This window comes from Falco biarmicus, chromosome 1 (genome assembly GCF_023638135.1).
Source record: "Falco biarmicus isolate bFalBia1 chromosome 1, bFalBia1.pri, whole genome shotgun sequence".
Classification (NCBI taxonomy): domain Eukaryota; kingdom Metazoa; phylum Chordata; class Aves; order Falconiformes; family Falconidae; genus Falco; species Falco biarmicus.
In genome coordinates this window covers 58,348,215-58,363,377 of record NC_079288.1, presented here as the reverse complement: position 1 = coordinate 58,363,377, position 15,163 = coordinate 58,348,215, and the positions used below count along the sequence as shown (strand labels likewise).

Sequence of the window (15,163 nt, the reverse complement as noted above, 5' to 3'; positions counted from 1 at the left end):
AGATGGAAGGCAAAGGTTTCAAAAGTCTGGATGAGAGCAAAAAAGTTTCTATGGGTTCCCTGCTACATACTAGAAAACCTAATAGGAAGAGTCACATCTGTTTGGTTTAGGAGTCCACTGCCTACCAATGGCATCACAGAGGAGTCAGAATAAGATCCCAGGGTAGAAGCTGCAAGCAGAAAAACTGATTTGTGGTAACAGTACTTTTCCATTTACTGGCAAATGTTGCTAAGCATTACTTCCATTTGCATTTTATTTTTGTTTTCATGACTGTAAAAATCATTTAGCAGAATGAAAACACATCTAGTAAACAGACTGAGGTCTTAAAGACACTTTAGGAAAGGAAAAGCTCTCAGTAAGTAACTTTTTCAATACCTGATCCAGAGGAACATGTTTCACTAAACCACTGACAACAGTTCTAGGGCTTGCTTCACCCACATCAACTTCTTCAACATACAGAGTGTCTGCATCTGGATGCTTTTTGGCAGTAATAATGCAGCCAACACGAAGATCTAGACAAGAAACATCTACAGGTTTTGCATCACCGCTTCCAGTTGCTGGCTGCTGTTTCTTCTCCTTCTTTTCACCTATTAAAGAAAATTAAGTTCATGTAATGAACATTTTTAAAAGTATAAATAATCTATATGACTACTGCAAGGGAAAAGCGAGCTACAATCTTAGAAGTGCAAATACAGCATAAAACCCAAATGAAGAGTAGAGTTAGCACCTCTATTACTAGTTTCCAATGGAGAATCATCATACAGTCTCCAATTTAGATTGTTACTCCAAGTAATTACCACCTCAGGACAGAGGTATTTTCTGGAAATATTTGGAAATAATTTATAAAGTGAAGTCATCCTGAACTTTAAGTGTAGTAACTTGTATGTAAGTGACATATACACTCTGCCAAAGGACACATCAATAACCCTAATAGTACCGTTTTAATAATTAGCAATTACCAGTAAGTCTTGCGATGGTGTTTCATCAGCAAAGGGAAACTAGACAATCACAAGTCATCAGGTTACTAGTGCGCAACAGATGACTGTGGACAATGCTGTTACAGTTGCAAAGCAACCCTTCAAGATGACCTTAGCTAACATTCTTCACTCCCAAACATACCAGTGTGTGAAAATGCTCATGGCTTACGAGGTTCCACTGATACAGAGTCTTTATCCATGGCAATGTAAGGGTTTATCACCACCCATGTGCACTGTATAGCATAAAACTGCAGTGAAGCAATATTCCCCACACTTAGCTGTTTATTTAGATAATCTTTTCAGCATGAGCAAGTTATTAGATCCAGTTTGTATAGAAGACTGTCCTGTTTAAAACACATTCAAGATTTTTTTTAACAACTACATCCTCTGAGAGATTGAGAGATATCTAAGAAGTGCTTACTTAAAACAAGCATATTCTGTGAATTTTTTCATTCAAGATAGTTTTCATTAATATGTAAGCTAAGATCCCTTCCTTAGGAAGCAAAAAAGGAAAAGTGGAGCATGCAATTTGATTCATTTACCATTGCTATCATACAGGGTTGGAATTAAATAATGCATTCAATAAACAGGCAGTATATTGTTAACATAGCTCTTCAACAGAACAAGCATTAGCTCTTCAAAAATATTTCAGCTCATTATGATAAAAAATCTCAAGCATTTATGACTAGGTTTTATTAACCTAATTGTAAATAGATTACAATTAGATTAATAAAACCAGCCATATATACAATAATTGAAGAGAAACTGAAAAAATACTGTCAAAATAGTTAATATTAAACATCTAAGACTATTTCAAAAGACCTGCTGTCTTTATTCTTGGTATCATTCCTCACTACTCTCCACTTAATGACATTTCTCTACAATAGCCTGGAGCCAAAAAACCAAGAAAATCAGCTTCCAGCACATTGTCTATTACACTTCAGAGAGAAGTCTGTCACCAAATAAGGAAAAGAGAAGATAAAGTATACATAGCATATATACAGACATACAGAAAACATCCATTTCAATGCCACAGGCTAAAGAGAGAACGGCACTCTTCTGGCCAGTGTCAGTCAGCCCAGAGAAGCACCACAGATTAAGTTTGCAAGAAGTGAAACAAAGAATATGTAAATGACCATAGAGGAAACAGATGAGATAGGTGACAGAAAGCAAAGGGATTTGAGATATTACATAATTTCATAAATTTTAAGACTAAAAAACAAGTTTTACATATTGGTCACATTGATTGTTAAATAGTATACGTACAGTAGATGTTGAACTCCACAGAAATAGTGCGTTCAGGTCTACTATTTAATATTAATGCCATATTTCACCTTTTCCCAAATATAGTCATTGAAAGGAAAACGTCAAATAGATTGCTTTCCAAATTTAAGCTATCTATACAAGATGAGAGGAAATACAGTAAAGTTTTATTTTTCCTTACCTCTATTACTAGTTTCTGAATATTTGCATAAAACAGTTAAGTTACCTGATATGACATGTGGCCTCTGCTATTATATTTACAACTCTGTGGAATATTGATATGTCAAAGGCCACAGTACATCAAAAAATATGAAACAGCCTATAAGCCTGCACACAGCTCATGAGAAAAATCAAAGAGATACAGTACCCCACATAATACCCAAATTTTGAAAAACTGTACAAATCAATTAATAGCAAATTAATAATTTACAATCATTCTGTCACACAAAACATGAGTTTAAGTCACAAGATAGACAGGTGTACTTCTGTGCAAATGTAACAGACATGTCTTGTCTTCTGTTAAAGAAGTTTATTAACCAGAAATCAATACACAGGAAACATATATATATTCTCTACATTTCCACCCTGTTGCCAAAACCTATCTGCCTGTGTCCTTTACCCAATACTTCCTCTTAGCCACACAATTTCACCAGCATTGACACGGATGTATCTGATCAATTCTGATGGAACTTCACTGCCTGTAAGAATCTTTCAAGGAACACCGCCCCCCCGCCAAAAAAAAAAAAAAAAAAAAAAAAAAGGCAGCATACTTAAGAGGATGCAGAAAACTGATTTAACACTCTTCCTTTAGTATTATGTTATGCTGCTAATGCTTGCAATGTATTTTGCTGAGCTGGTGTTTTCCTTTTGCTTGCACTGTTTCCATGGAAGGCGAAAAAATAACAATAATAAAAAAAAAAATCTACACAAGCCTCAGAACAGAAACCCATCCAGTCTGCCAAAAAAACTTCTCTGAACTTTGTGTCCTCATCTTCCTTCCCCGCTCCCCTCTACTTTTTCCTCTTCTCCTTTCTCTGTGTGTATTCTGTTGTCGGTTTTCCGAGGCAGCAGGCTTGGGGCTTTTTTAGTTATATTTTTTAAAATAAGGAAGTTCAGGGACATTAAAAGAAATTTGGTATGTATCCCATTTAAGTAAGAATCTGTAGCTTACTTGATGGTCTTCATTAGCTTCAAGTACTTCCAAGATTTTAAGAACTAGCACTTGACTCTTCCTACTGTAGCTGCACGAACTGATCTTTTGTGTGCCCAAACTGACATAAAAGCACTTGCATAAATTAAATACCTTAACTGTCTATCACAGCTAAGAAAACTAAAGTACCTTTTTTTTCTACTTTTTCCTTCTTTTTCTTTTCTTCATCTTCACCTTTAATTTGATCTTTGGAACCAGATGATGTGATTGCCGTAGGTGGGGGAACATCATCTCTAAATGAAGTTGTAGAAACAGCTGCACCAGGAGGAACTGCAATCTGTTTTACTAAAATCAAACCCACAAAAGTTAGAAGGGGTACAAGAACGTTGAACACTTATGTTTTAAGTTTCCAAATAAAAGTGGAGAACTAAAAATTTTGCTTTAAATACCTAAACCACAACTGTTGAGTAATGAAGCACAACACTATAAAACACATTTCAGAATTCAACCTACATATGATTATTCTGATCAATTAAGAACAATGCCTTTGACTATAAATTTTTAAATGAAAGTGCTAAATAAAACGTAACATAAACAAACACCATCTCTTTTTGTAGTTTATTTCAAAATCTAGTTATCTTTGCTAGTAACTCCTTATTTCTCCTTTGCATTTGTCTAGTTTCAGTTTCTAGCTACTAGCTCTTGTCGTACTGGAAACTATTCCATAATGTGCTAGAGAAAATGATTTTTATATTGTAGTCAATCATTCCTCGACTCTCTTTTCCAATTAACTAAAGAAATTGAGCCTTGATAATCAGATTTGAAGAAACTACCTGCAGCCCTAAAACAATCTGTTGATTCTTCCCTTCCCTAATTTCTCCATGTTAACCTTCATGTTACTTTTTAAACTGCTGATACAGAATACTGGACATCATCTCACTATCAGTCTTACCACGTGAAAGCCTAATCACATCACTTCTACATTCTGCTCTTCAATAACTTCATTAAGGCTTTTTACCAATCATTGTACTGGGTAGGCATCGTTAGTGCACTAAATGTCATCTAGGCTCCTCTTCCCAAGACAGGTTAGGCCAGATGATCTTTCGACGTCCCTTTTAGCCCGAGTTGTTCTATGATTAATTAGTTTGACAAATCATTTAGCATCATTACTATGCAGTTCTCCATTCTGCATCCACACTTCTTTTTACACTTCAGACATTTATTACGCTTCCTGAACTGTACTGTGTTTGTTCCTGCTCTAAAGTGATTTGCATAAATTAAGTTTTTATAAACAACTTTTAAAAATCATATGTATCTAAGATAATCTTGTACAAACAACCACTTGCTTACTGTTTTGCTTGCTAGTTGTAGGAAGATTTTGTTTCTCAGATTTTTCAAAAAAAATCACTCAAATGATTTTTTTGATGTTCTGTGTCCATCTAATTTCGGTACTCAACTACTTAATACTATCACAGCTAACATACTTACTTCAAAAGAAAAGATCTGAATATTGTCTTACTACCTTTCAGATAAACCAGCTAAATACAGGAAGATGCGTGTCAAGCTAAATGTTAATTTCCTTGTCCTTTCCCATCTTGGAAAAAATCATACATCTTGAGACTTTTCTCTCAAGCGTAACAGAGATCCTGTGAAATATCCTATACCCGTCAAGAATTGCTGCAGACTAACAGACAATGAAGAAATGTAAACTAATGGTTTGGTTTAGTACATGAAAGGACTTTACTCATGACCAGAAGAGAAAAAGAATCCCCTGCATTTATAAAATGCTAGTCCTTTTGAAGACTGAATGTGTTGTTTTAGCAGTAAAACATTCGGTACGACTGAAAGCTAGCAGCCAGCTATACTGTATACTCTCTCATCCAGTTTACAATACTGACAGCGTGGGTAAAACCAGTAATAGCTGTTGAGGGCAGAAGAGTCTTTCTTTGGAAATAGTTTCAAAGACAATATGCTGGATCTGAAACACTTCAGTTTTGTTTTTTCTTCTTTCTTTTTTTAATTTGAATTATATAATGATGGTGTGAGCTGAACCTCTCACAGAAGGAAAAAGTGCAATGAAAGTCTGGTCTTACTAAAACATGAAATAAAAAATTCAAAACACATTGTTTCTAATTTTACATTACCACAGATTTTCTAATAAGTCATGGCCCATCTGTACTTTGAACTACGGTTGAATTTTCCATTGGGAATTTTCAGTCATGCTAGATTAAATATTCAGAATATCAAGAAGTGTTAAGACATTCAGCAGTTTCTAAGGTATTATAAGGAGCCATTTTAATCAGTCAAATTCAGGCCTAATTATGAAAGGCACTTACAAAAACATACAAAGAACCAGTTCCAATGGCTGATTAAGATTTGGCATATGCACCCGTTAGGCTTTCAGCTTACTAAAATACTGGAATGTCGTAAGCATGGAACCTAGGAAAATCCAGAATTTTTAAGAAATGCCACAGTAATATACAGTAAGACAAACGTCAAAAATAAAGATAGCACAACATATGACCAAAACTAACTATATTTATGTTGTATGAGGATAGGAAATTTTTCCCCCACCTCCATTTCGAATTTCTGCCTGTATCAGCTCCTGTTTCAGCCCTTCAATTTCTTTCTTCAGTTTAGCATTTTCCACACGGAGCTTCTTCTCTTCTCGGAGAGATGCCTGCAAGACTAGAGTTGACACTATATTAAAAACAACAGGTTTCAACAATTCGCATTCATCATTTGGTAAACAAAGCTTTTGTTTTAAAGAAAATTAAACATGGTGACCAAACCACCAAAACAGTGGAAATGTTCAAGGAGCAGATCATCAGAAATGTTTTGGAACCCTTTTTGTTGAAATGGCTATTATTTTTTATTTATTTTTCAATAATACTTATGTACTCAAGTTGCCTCTCAATATACTAGCTTCTCACTTCCCTAAAGAGACTCACAAGAAAAAATTCCAAGAAACTTATTAGAAAAAGCTCAAACATGTTTGCAATATGGAGCACGTTAAATCACTAACAGATATGTACAAAATATCCAAGTTGAAGGTATGATGCTCTTGAAGAATCCCATAGTGGTGGAAAAGTAGTAACACACTCAGGTAAATGCATAGTCTCATATTCTTCCTGACTCCATTTCTCCCCCCAAAATGGAATCGTGTCCTAGCAAATTTCCATAATGTCTTTAATCCTTCCTCACTCACGCCTTTTCTATTTTAGAATAAACAGCTTCAAAAGAATCCACAAACCACAAGACAGAGAAGCAGTGCTACTATTACAGGCTTTATCTTGAAGAACTTGGAACACACTTAAAAGGCTGACAGCACCAATGTTCTTGTTTCTTCCTATGAGCATTCAATGTTAACTATCTGGTTAACAAGTTTATCGTAAGACAGATAATTCCTTACTAGCTTTCTCCTTGAGCAGAGCAACTTGTTGCTTGAGGTATTCAATAACTTGATCAGCCTCTGCACCCTTCTGCTCCAGTCTGTTCAGGACTGTGTTGCTGGCTGCCATCTTTACCAAGAAACGGGCTGAAAACCTATATAAACAACAGAAAGTCTAAAATTAATGACTTCATAGTGTAATAATGCTACCATCTCTTACGCCTTGAAGCGGCTCTAAAATCAGCTGCTCAATAAGAAAATTTGCTAAGTGAACAAGCTAGGCTCTCACCTCCTAACGCAAACCCAAACAAAAAGAAACAAATAGAATCTGATGTTTGACAGCTGCTCTCACATATTTTAGAAGAAAAACTGCTTTTCTTCCCAGCTGCAGAAAACATGTTCTTCCTTCATGAAACAGAAAAAATTCCACCTTCTCAGAAAGAAAGTTGTGAATAAATAAGGGAGGGTGGGGTGGGGGGGAATAAAAAGGGAAAAGGTTGGACAGGAGAACACCATATCCTGGCTTTAGATGATAAATGTATTATGTGTAAGAAGAATTTTAATGAGACTAAGAAAATAGAAACATCCCACTTCCAAACTTTTCCAACGAATTAATTCAGAATATACTGAATATTTCATACGTTGTGGTTGTGCCTACATTAAGAATTTACTTGTATTTTACTTTTAATCAGAATTCATCAGTATTTTTACTCATCTCAGATTAACACAATTTTTATTGCAGGTTTACACCTTCAGAGTTATTTTAGCACCAATTTCTATTGTCTTATTTTGCTTCACTAAAATGGAAGGCCAGGCACACAGGTAACAAATTAAAGCAGCAGGAAACACAGAAGATCAGTAAAGGCAAGAGTACAAATAAATGTTGTCTAACCTTCTTTTAGAACATTCAGCTCCTTTTACTGGGCTTCTCTAATGCTCCAGAAACTAGGCACGCCTTCTGTACATCCCTGATCTCTTGAAATCTAACAAAATGTAAACGCTTGTGTCTGGAACATTTGTGTCTACCCATAAAAGCTCAAATAGTAGCAACAGAATGATAAAATACAGTTACAGTCACTCATATCATAGCATATAATGCTTTCACCCTCACACTTAAGTGTCTAGATGAAGAAAGGATCTGTACTAACAGCTGCCTCATCTGTATACCAAGAAAACTGATTATAGGTAGGAAGAAAAAACACCTTGCAGATCTTCACAAGCATCGGTGATATAATTCCCATGTATTTGCCCATCAACTGCAACAAAGGGAACAATTGGTAAGACAATGACAACCCAGATGCATGCACTGGCTCCACAACTTTATCAGAGCCCAAAAATGCCTTTTCTCATATCAAAACTGCAGAAAACCTCCTATATTATTGCAAGATTATTCTGACACAATGACCTCCTAATGTTTTTAATGTACGAATATTCGCTGTTGGGATTTGCAACAAAAGCCATGCTGAAGACAAAACAGGTTTAGAAATAACTGAAAGGTGAACAGATACAATCGTGCTCATGCCAGTACCAACATAGCACTTCTGCTTCACTCTCAGTATTAACTTACATTTGATACCTGATCTTCTATTAAAATAACTCAATTCTCCACAATAATTACCTACAAAATAACTGGGGGGGGGGGGTGGTGGTGGTGGGGGGTGGCAGGGAGACACAACACAGTACAAAAGACAATGAATCAAGAATAATGTAATTAGAAGTTCTTAAAAGTAAAATTAATGAAGCCAGAGAGAGATACAGTAGCCAGATGATGCATGGGGTATATTACTCCTGCAAAAGCAATGAATGATCCAACATCTTGCCTTCTTGCCATCTAATACAATCAAAGTCTGTTCTACACACACTGTTATGCTTAAAGATGCAAGAGTATTACTGCCATCACACCCTCCACTCACCCACAAACAGATTTTTCATTTAGAAAAAAACAACAAACTCATGGAGAGAAGAGCAGTAATATCATCTCTCTAGGACAATTAAAGTAATTTTAATATTCAAATTAATCTCTTCTAATAAGAAAATAATTTTGTTTTCATGCGCAGTCTGAAAACAGAAGGTTTTAAATGAAAAGCAGTGATTCTAATAAGTTACTGATTTAGATGTCAAATGGAAATAGACACAAAACTATTAAGGCACAACACAGCATAATACAAAGCCTGGGGTATTACTGTCTGCATACCAGTAAGATTTCTTGCAAGCTACATATTCTCCCAGGGGAGCACAATCCTAACAGTGGAAACTTTGCCAACAACAACAGAAATGCTACTAAAACTTCAAAGTGAATACAACTGGTACATTCTATAGGTTTTAGCCAAGTTGGCTAATGAACTGAAGACCTGGAAATGAAGTTACATGATTACAATGGGTAGACATCTTCCCACTTGTCAAATAAATTTCTGTAAACCAAGTATTATAACAATAACACAAAGGAATAGGTATTTCCAATACTAATACAAAAAGCCAACAGGCTGAAATTAACTGCTGCAAAGGCATAGGAACCCATACAGCACAGTAATAAAATTGTATCTAAAAGGCACATATTTTTTTAAAAAAGATCTACCCTTTATAATAAACACAAAACACATTAAAAATATCAGCACTGCAACAATCAAAGGTTATAGTAAACGATTTTTGAAAAATCTCTCCCTTATTTTCCTTGCCTTCTATTACCCTGACACCCTCCCCACTCCATACAGGAAAAAACCCACCCTACTGTATAACACCAATTCCTATTGGTGATATACGACCTAAAAATGGGTAAGAAAATCAGAAATACTATAGCTTAAAACCAGAACCGTATCTTATTACAGATAAATTCTGAGCTGTTTTCCAGAAATTGATCCAGAAGCCAACTGAAAGTAGTAATTTCATACAATTGTGCCTAATAAGCTGCTTTCCCTTCAAACAAAAAGCAGTTCTGAAAAACAAGTAAGGAGTAGCTATATTCAGACCTTCTGAAAAGGGTAACCTCCTGAAGTTACCTGGTTGCTCAGCTAAGAAAAACTTTAACCTCAGACCTCTGAGGACTCCTTTGCTACCTGCAAGACATTTGGAACTACTCCAAAACTGCTCCACTATAATGGAACTCAATTTTCAAATTAAAGATAAAAGTTCTGCAGTTATTCATGAAGCTACATATCAACACATAAAAATCGTATAATTTCTCATCATTTTACTTCCTGATTAAGAGTTGCCTATCTTCTTTTAAACAGAAAGCACTGCCCCCTGTGGTCTTCTAAGAAGCTGCTGTACCCTCACAGGAAATAAAAAGGTACTATTCTACTTCATTTCTTAAGAAAATGTACTATGGAAGGGTCCTCAAAGTGGCAAACTCTACAATAAATCAAGACTCCTCATACACTACAAATTACCCCAAAATTTCAACGTGTTTTCAAATACTGGTCCATCAACATTGGCTTTGACCTTAGAATATATCCAGATGAAAAAATGAACACACCAAGAAGATGCTAAAACCACAAAACTTGCTGTAGCTTACTCTTCAATATTAATATTCTCTGTTTCTAAAAGCAAGAAAAAGCCAACACCCCCCCCCCCCCCCCCCCCCCCCCCCCCATAAAAATAACGACAAGGTTTAAAACTTAAACCCTAAAAACTGTTTTTGGAATCTATTCACAGTCCAAACATGGAACCAATTACTTTTCACTATTGGGAAAGCAATCATTTTGAAAAAAAAAAAAACAAAAACAAAACAAAACCAGAAATTGGAAGCCAACTGATTCCCAAAACCTAAAATAATTAGCTCTAAGCATTCCTTTTTTCCAGCTGGAGATTTAAAAAGGCTCAGTACTTCCAAGTTCTCAGAGTCTTCTTGCAATGCTTTGTTCATGTCAACACACAAAGTAGGATTACGAACTATGGTATCTAACCTGCAGGCTGCTTAGTAAGATTTACTGCCTACAGACCAACATATTACCCATGTATGCACTGAGTACATCTATGACAGTGATGCAGCTTTATTTAAGCATTTTCAGTTCAGTATAATTTTATGCTGCTCTCCTAGGTCATAGGCGTCTTATTTTTTGGTCTCATTCCTTCCCACAGGCTTTAACGTAACACAACCAAAACTTGTGCATTTGTTAGTAAACCTGAGCACGTGATGAGACAAAAAGTTGCCAAGTTTTGTCTCAAATGATGCACAACGAAATAAAATCACCACAACTCCCTGCTTCTCCTCTCTTCCTGTCTCACATACACACCAACTCCTCTGACCCACCATTGCTATTCACTTTGTGCATACTATGCAGGAATATGGTATTTCTGCAGCAAATCCAATCCTACTGATCTTTAGCAATGAACAGACAGCAATCATAGGATGGCCCTGACAGCACAAACATATGCCTTACAGAGAATGCCATGCTTAGGAATAGCCACCAATTAAGACTTAGTATCATGCAAGGAGCCAGCAGAGAAGGAAAAAAAAAAAGTCTGTAAAAAGACGTTCAGTTTTCAGTTGAGACGCTCTTTTTGAATAACGAGTTTGTTACTGCAAAGCAGAACCAGTGGGATCAGCCTTATTCTAAAAGTTATCGACAACACAAAGGTAATTTCTCCAATGCTAAATAAAGCTTATTAATTTAAGCTACAGAAAAATATTTAATAGCAATTCCTCTTCCTATGTTTTTGGTCTTAAGCCTCGAGAAGCTCTCAAATTAAACTCCTTTTCTTCTTCGGGAGATGTCTCAAGACACTTTACTGTGGCCAACTTGTACAGCAAAGGATTCTACTTTCTGTAAAAGATAGAAAGTATCAACAATCACTTGTTTCTGCAAGTGTGTTCAGACTTCTATCTGAGCATCTTTTTTGAGTATGGTCATTTTTGGCAAACAATCTTACAAAACCCCATAAATGTAACAGAATCTGCCAGCTGTTTGCCAGATTCTGCTTTCCTATGCTTTGCACTTCTATGAACTGTCAGGACACAGTGAATCAGGTTTAAGAATCTCACATCACACCTTTTTCATTCTGTGAAGTAAGGAACTGTAGTGAGCAGATCAAACCAGAAAAAGAGTACAACTATGGGGGTTTTTTTTGCTAAAACAAAGTGTCTGTGCAATTCAGAAATTGTTGTAAGTTGTCATATCTTTCCCTGTCTCAGAAAATCGGGATTCATGCTTAAAAAAAATAAAATAAAATAAAAAATCAAAAATCTCAATTCTCTCTTGCAGGTTTCCCCTAATTTCTGATGAAGTATTCTAGACCTGATGCTGTAAAGGTCTTTGGCTAATATTTACAATATCTGATGTGATTTCACATTTTTTGTAGAAAAACTTAAGGTTTGTTTTCAAAATTATGACAATTTAAACTACTAAGAAAATCTCCAAAACAGGGGACAGCTACAACTAATTAGTTTTGAGATCAAATTTTGGTTTTGACTTGATCATCTCCCTGCTTCACCCTAATCAAAGCACAGAAGGTTAGCAGCATCTCTCAATTTGTTTTTAGGGATGCAATGGTCTGTAATATTTAATTAGAAATTTGCAGTGATATAATTCTATTGCTAGGACATTTTGGAAATCAGCTATATTCAGTAAGTTTCATGGACTTTCCTATCACTACCACAAAAGTAGAGTGTTTTACTGGTTTTATACCTGTTACACATTGTAAAATGCAATCATGGCTTTTACACTCAAACACTCCTTCCTCCTCAGGAAATGCAATTCTAAAAGATTGAATTATTCTAGGCTTCAATAAACAAAGAAGAATCAGATTTACTTATCGGAAACACAGGTTTCCCACAGTTTTATCTGTGGAAAAAAGTAATTCCTCAACCACAAAATAAATTCAAACATGAAGCTGTTCACAAATAGGTTTCAAAATTTGTGCCTTTGCAACCCATATACAAATATGTCATGGTATCAGTAAGCAGCAATGTAATGCTGAGAAAGAAAACAGAAGTATCAATCAAACCCCTAGTTTTCTTGTTATAGTACAGCAAAGAAACATAGTGCACTCCATTACACTTAAATATTATTTCATCCACATTGAAAAGATGGGCATGTGTCAGTTAAGATTTAACAACCAGCTCACCTGTCTTTCAGTATGAAGTATATTTTTAGGTCTGTAGAGGAAGAAGGTAGGTTTCTTGAATTGCACATTGTCAAAGTCAGTTTACACAACTAAAAATACGATTTAAGGCCCTAAGCAAATATATGTAAATTATCAAAACGTAGATGCTCACTATGCTGGTTTTGGCTGGGATAGCGTTAAGTTTTCTTCATAGCAGCTATATGAGGCTATGTATTGGATTTGTGCTGGAAACACTGTTGATAATACAGGGACATTTTCGCTATTGCTGAACTGTGCTTACACAGTCAAGGCCCTTTCTGCCGCTCACCACTCCAACAAAAAGTAGGCTAGGGGTGCATAAGAAAGAACACATGGGAGGGGACACAGCCAGGACAGTTAACCCCAACTGATCAAAGGAATATTCTGTACCATGTGACATCATGCTGATCATATAAAGCTGGGGGGAGAAGAGGGAAGGGGGGGGGGGGGGGGGTCATTCAGAGTTATGGTGTTTGTCTATTCAAGTAACTGTTACACATGATGGAGCCCTGCTTTCTTGGAGATGGCTGAATACCGGCCTGCCAATGTGAAGTGGTAAATTAATCCCTTACTTGGATTTGCTTGTGTGCATGGCTTTTGCTTTATGCATTTAACTACCCATCTCAACATGCAAATTTTCTTAGTTTTACTCTTCTGATTCTCTCCCCTATCCCACCAGAGGGGGAGTCAGCAAGCAGCTGCATAGTGCCTAGCTGCCGGCTGGGGTTAAACCAGGGCACTCACCGAGGTCCTTTGCCTACAGCAAAGGAGACCTACCAAAATATTTCTGACAGAACAATAGCAAACACTTGAAAAGCAACACCTAGCAATGACAGCACAATTTAAAAACAAACGACCAACCAAACAAAAACCGCATAAAAATTGCAAATAAACAAAACCCCACTCCCCTGTACTTTTTGTCAAGATTTTGAGCATTATTGATAAATTTTAGTGTAAAAACTCAAAATCTAGAAATTATCATCAAATAAATCATTGTGGAATCCGATTTTTGACTCTCGGTATTAGATGAGTGATCCCCTATCAGGTACTAGATATATGGCACTAAAACCGATCAAATGAAATTTTAACTATCACCCTTGTATTCTGCTAAAGAAAGAATGCTCTTTTTAATACAAGTCAAAAGGGTATTACAGCATAAAATATAAGGGGGTATTGTAGAATATGGCAGTACAGTTTTGCAGACTTATAATTGCAAAAAGACCTAAGAATTTATCTTCCTCTTCTCCCCAAACAAGTGATTGCTATAACTGGGGCTTTAAGGAGTTGAACAGTCTGATTATTTTTTTTTTGAGCACTTAAATACAATTTTTGAAGTGTTCATAAACTATAAACTCCTGTGTAGTCAGTACTGAAAACAATTTGCCAAGCAACAAATTAAGCAAAGTTGTACATTTCTGCCACATGTTATTTCAAGTCACATCTTTTGCACTAAGAGAGTCAGAGTAATTGCTTTGCAGATTTCCAAACAACTAAAATATCTAAACACAGTCCATCCAAGCAGCAATGCCAGCCCTAAGGAATGATTTGCTAGCTATGGAGACTACAGTCCAACCCTTCTGGCTGCCAGATATATCAGGCTCAATCCCAGCTGCAGACAGGTCTTTTAGTAGTCCTAAGGGCCTACCCTTCCCTATTTTAAAGGGCTGTAAATAGCAAAAACACACGTCAACTTCTTCAGACTGAAAAACACTGCAGCATGAAAGAGATTTCTTAAAAATGTGATGGAACATTGTACAGAAAAGGCTCGTCCACTAGTACTAATTTTGAGGCAATAGAAATTACTCTGTAATAACGATTTTTAAATACGAAGACAAGTCTGTCTTGAGAGGTAACGATGTATCTAAGTTACAAGCAAGTCACAGCATTAATGAGGGGCAAAAAATCAAATCTATGAGTAGCAATGAATGAATTAGTAAGACAAGGCATATCTTAGAACAAATTAAGGTAGAAGCATTCAAAAGAGTATTATGACAAGCTTAGTTTAGATTTAAATGGATCTCTTGGATCTGTACAGCAGAGATCATTAGAAACTAACTGGAATAATTTTTACTTCTGACTATTATTTTGTTCAAGTTTTCACTTCAAAACTTAGTAGATGCCACAACCTATTATTAACCTCATGATATCTTAACACACTACAGCTGCAACATTCAAAAGGCTAACGCAAGTTAAGAGTATTTACAATTTCATTCACATGCTGGCTGTAAGCTTGTGCTAAATTTGTACTCCGGGAGAAGTTTCTACTAATGCTTGCCTCAGTCCAATCCTGAACTAACTTTG

At 36.0% G+C, this 15,163-nt stretch overlaps 1 protein-coding gene across 3 annotated transcripts in view; it reads right to left on the bottom strand.

Annotated features, from left to right (window-relative positions):
• Positions 1-15,163, bottom strand: part of AIMP1 (aminoacyl tRNA synthetase complex interacting multifunctional protein 1) — a 39,332-nt gene that overhangs the window by 11,279 nt on the left and 12,890 nt on the right. For all 3 annotated transcript variants that reach the window (XM_056327969.1, XM_056327963.1, XM_056327978.1), the window contains exons 2-5: positions 6,803-6,936; positions 5,965-6,078; positions 3,580-3,735; positions 376-587 (exon numbers count right to left, since the gene is read on the bottom strand). In XM_056327969.1, the coding sequence (XP_056183944.1) occupies positions 376-587; positions 3,580-3,735; positions 5,965-6,078; positions 6,803-6,911 (591 nt within the window). In that variant the 5' untranslated portion in view covers positions 6,912-6,936. The remainder of the gene's footprint in view (positions 1-375; positions 588-3,579; positions 3,736-5,964; positions 6,079-6,802; positions 6,937-15,163) is intronic.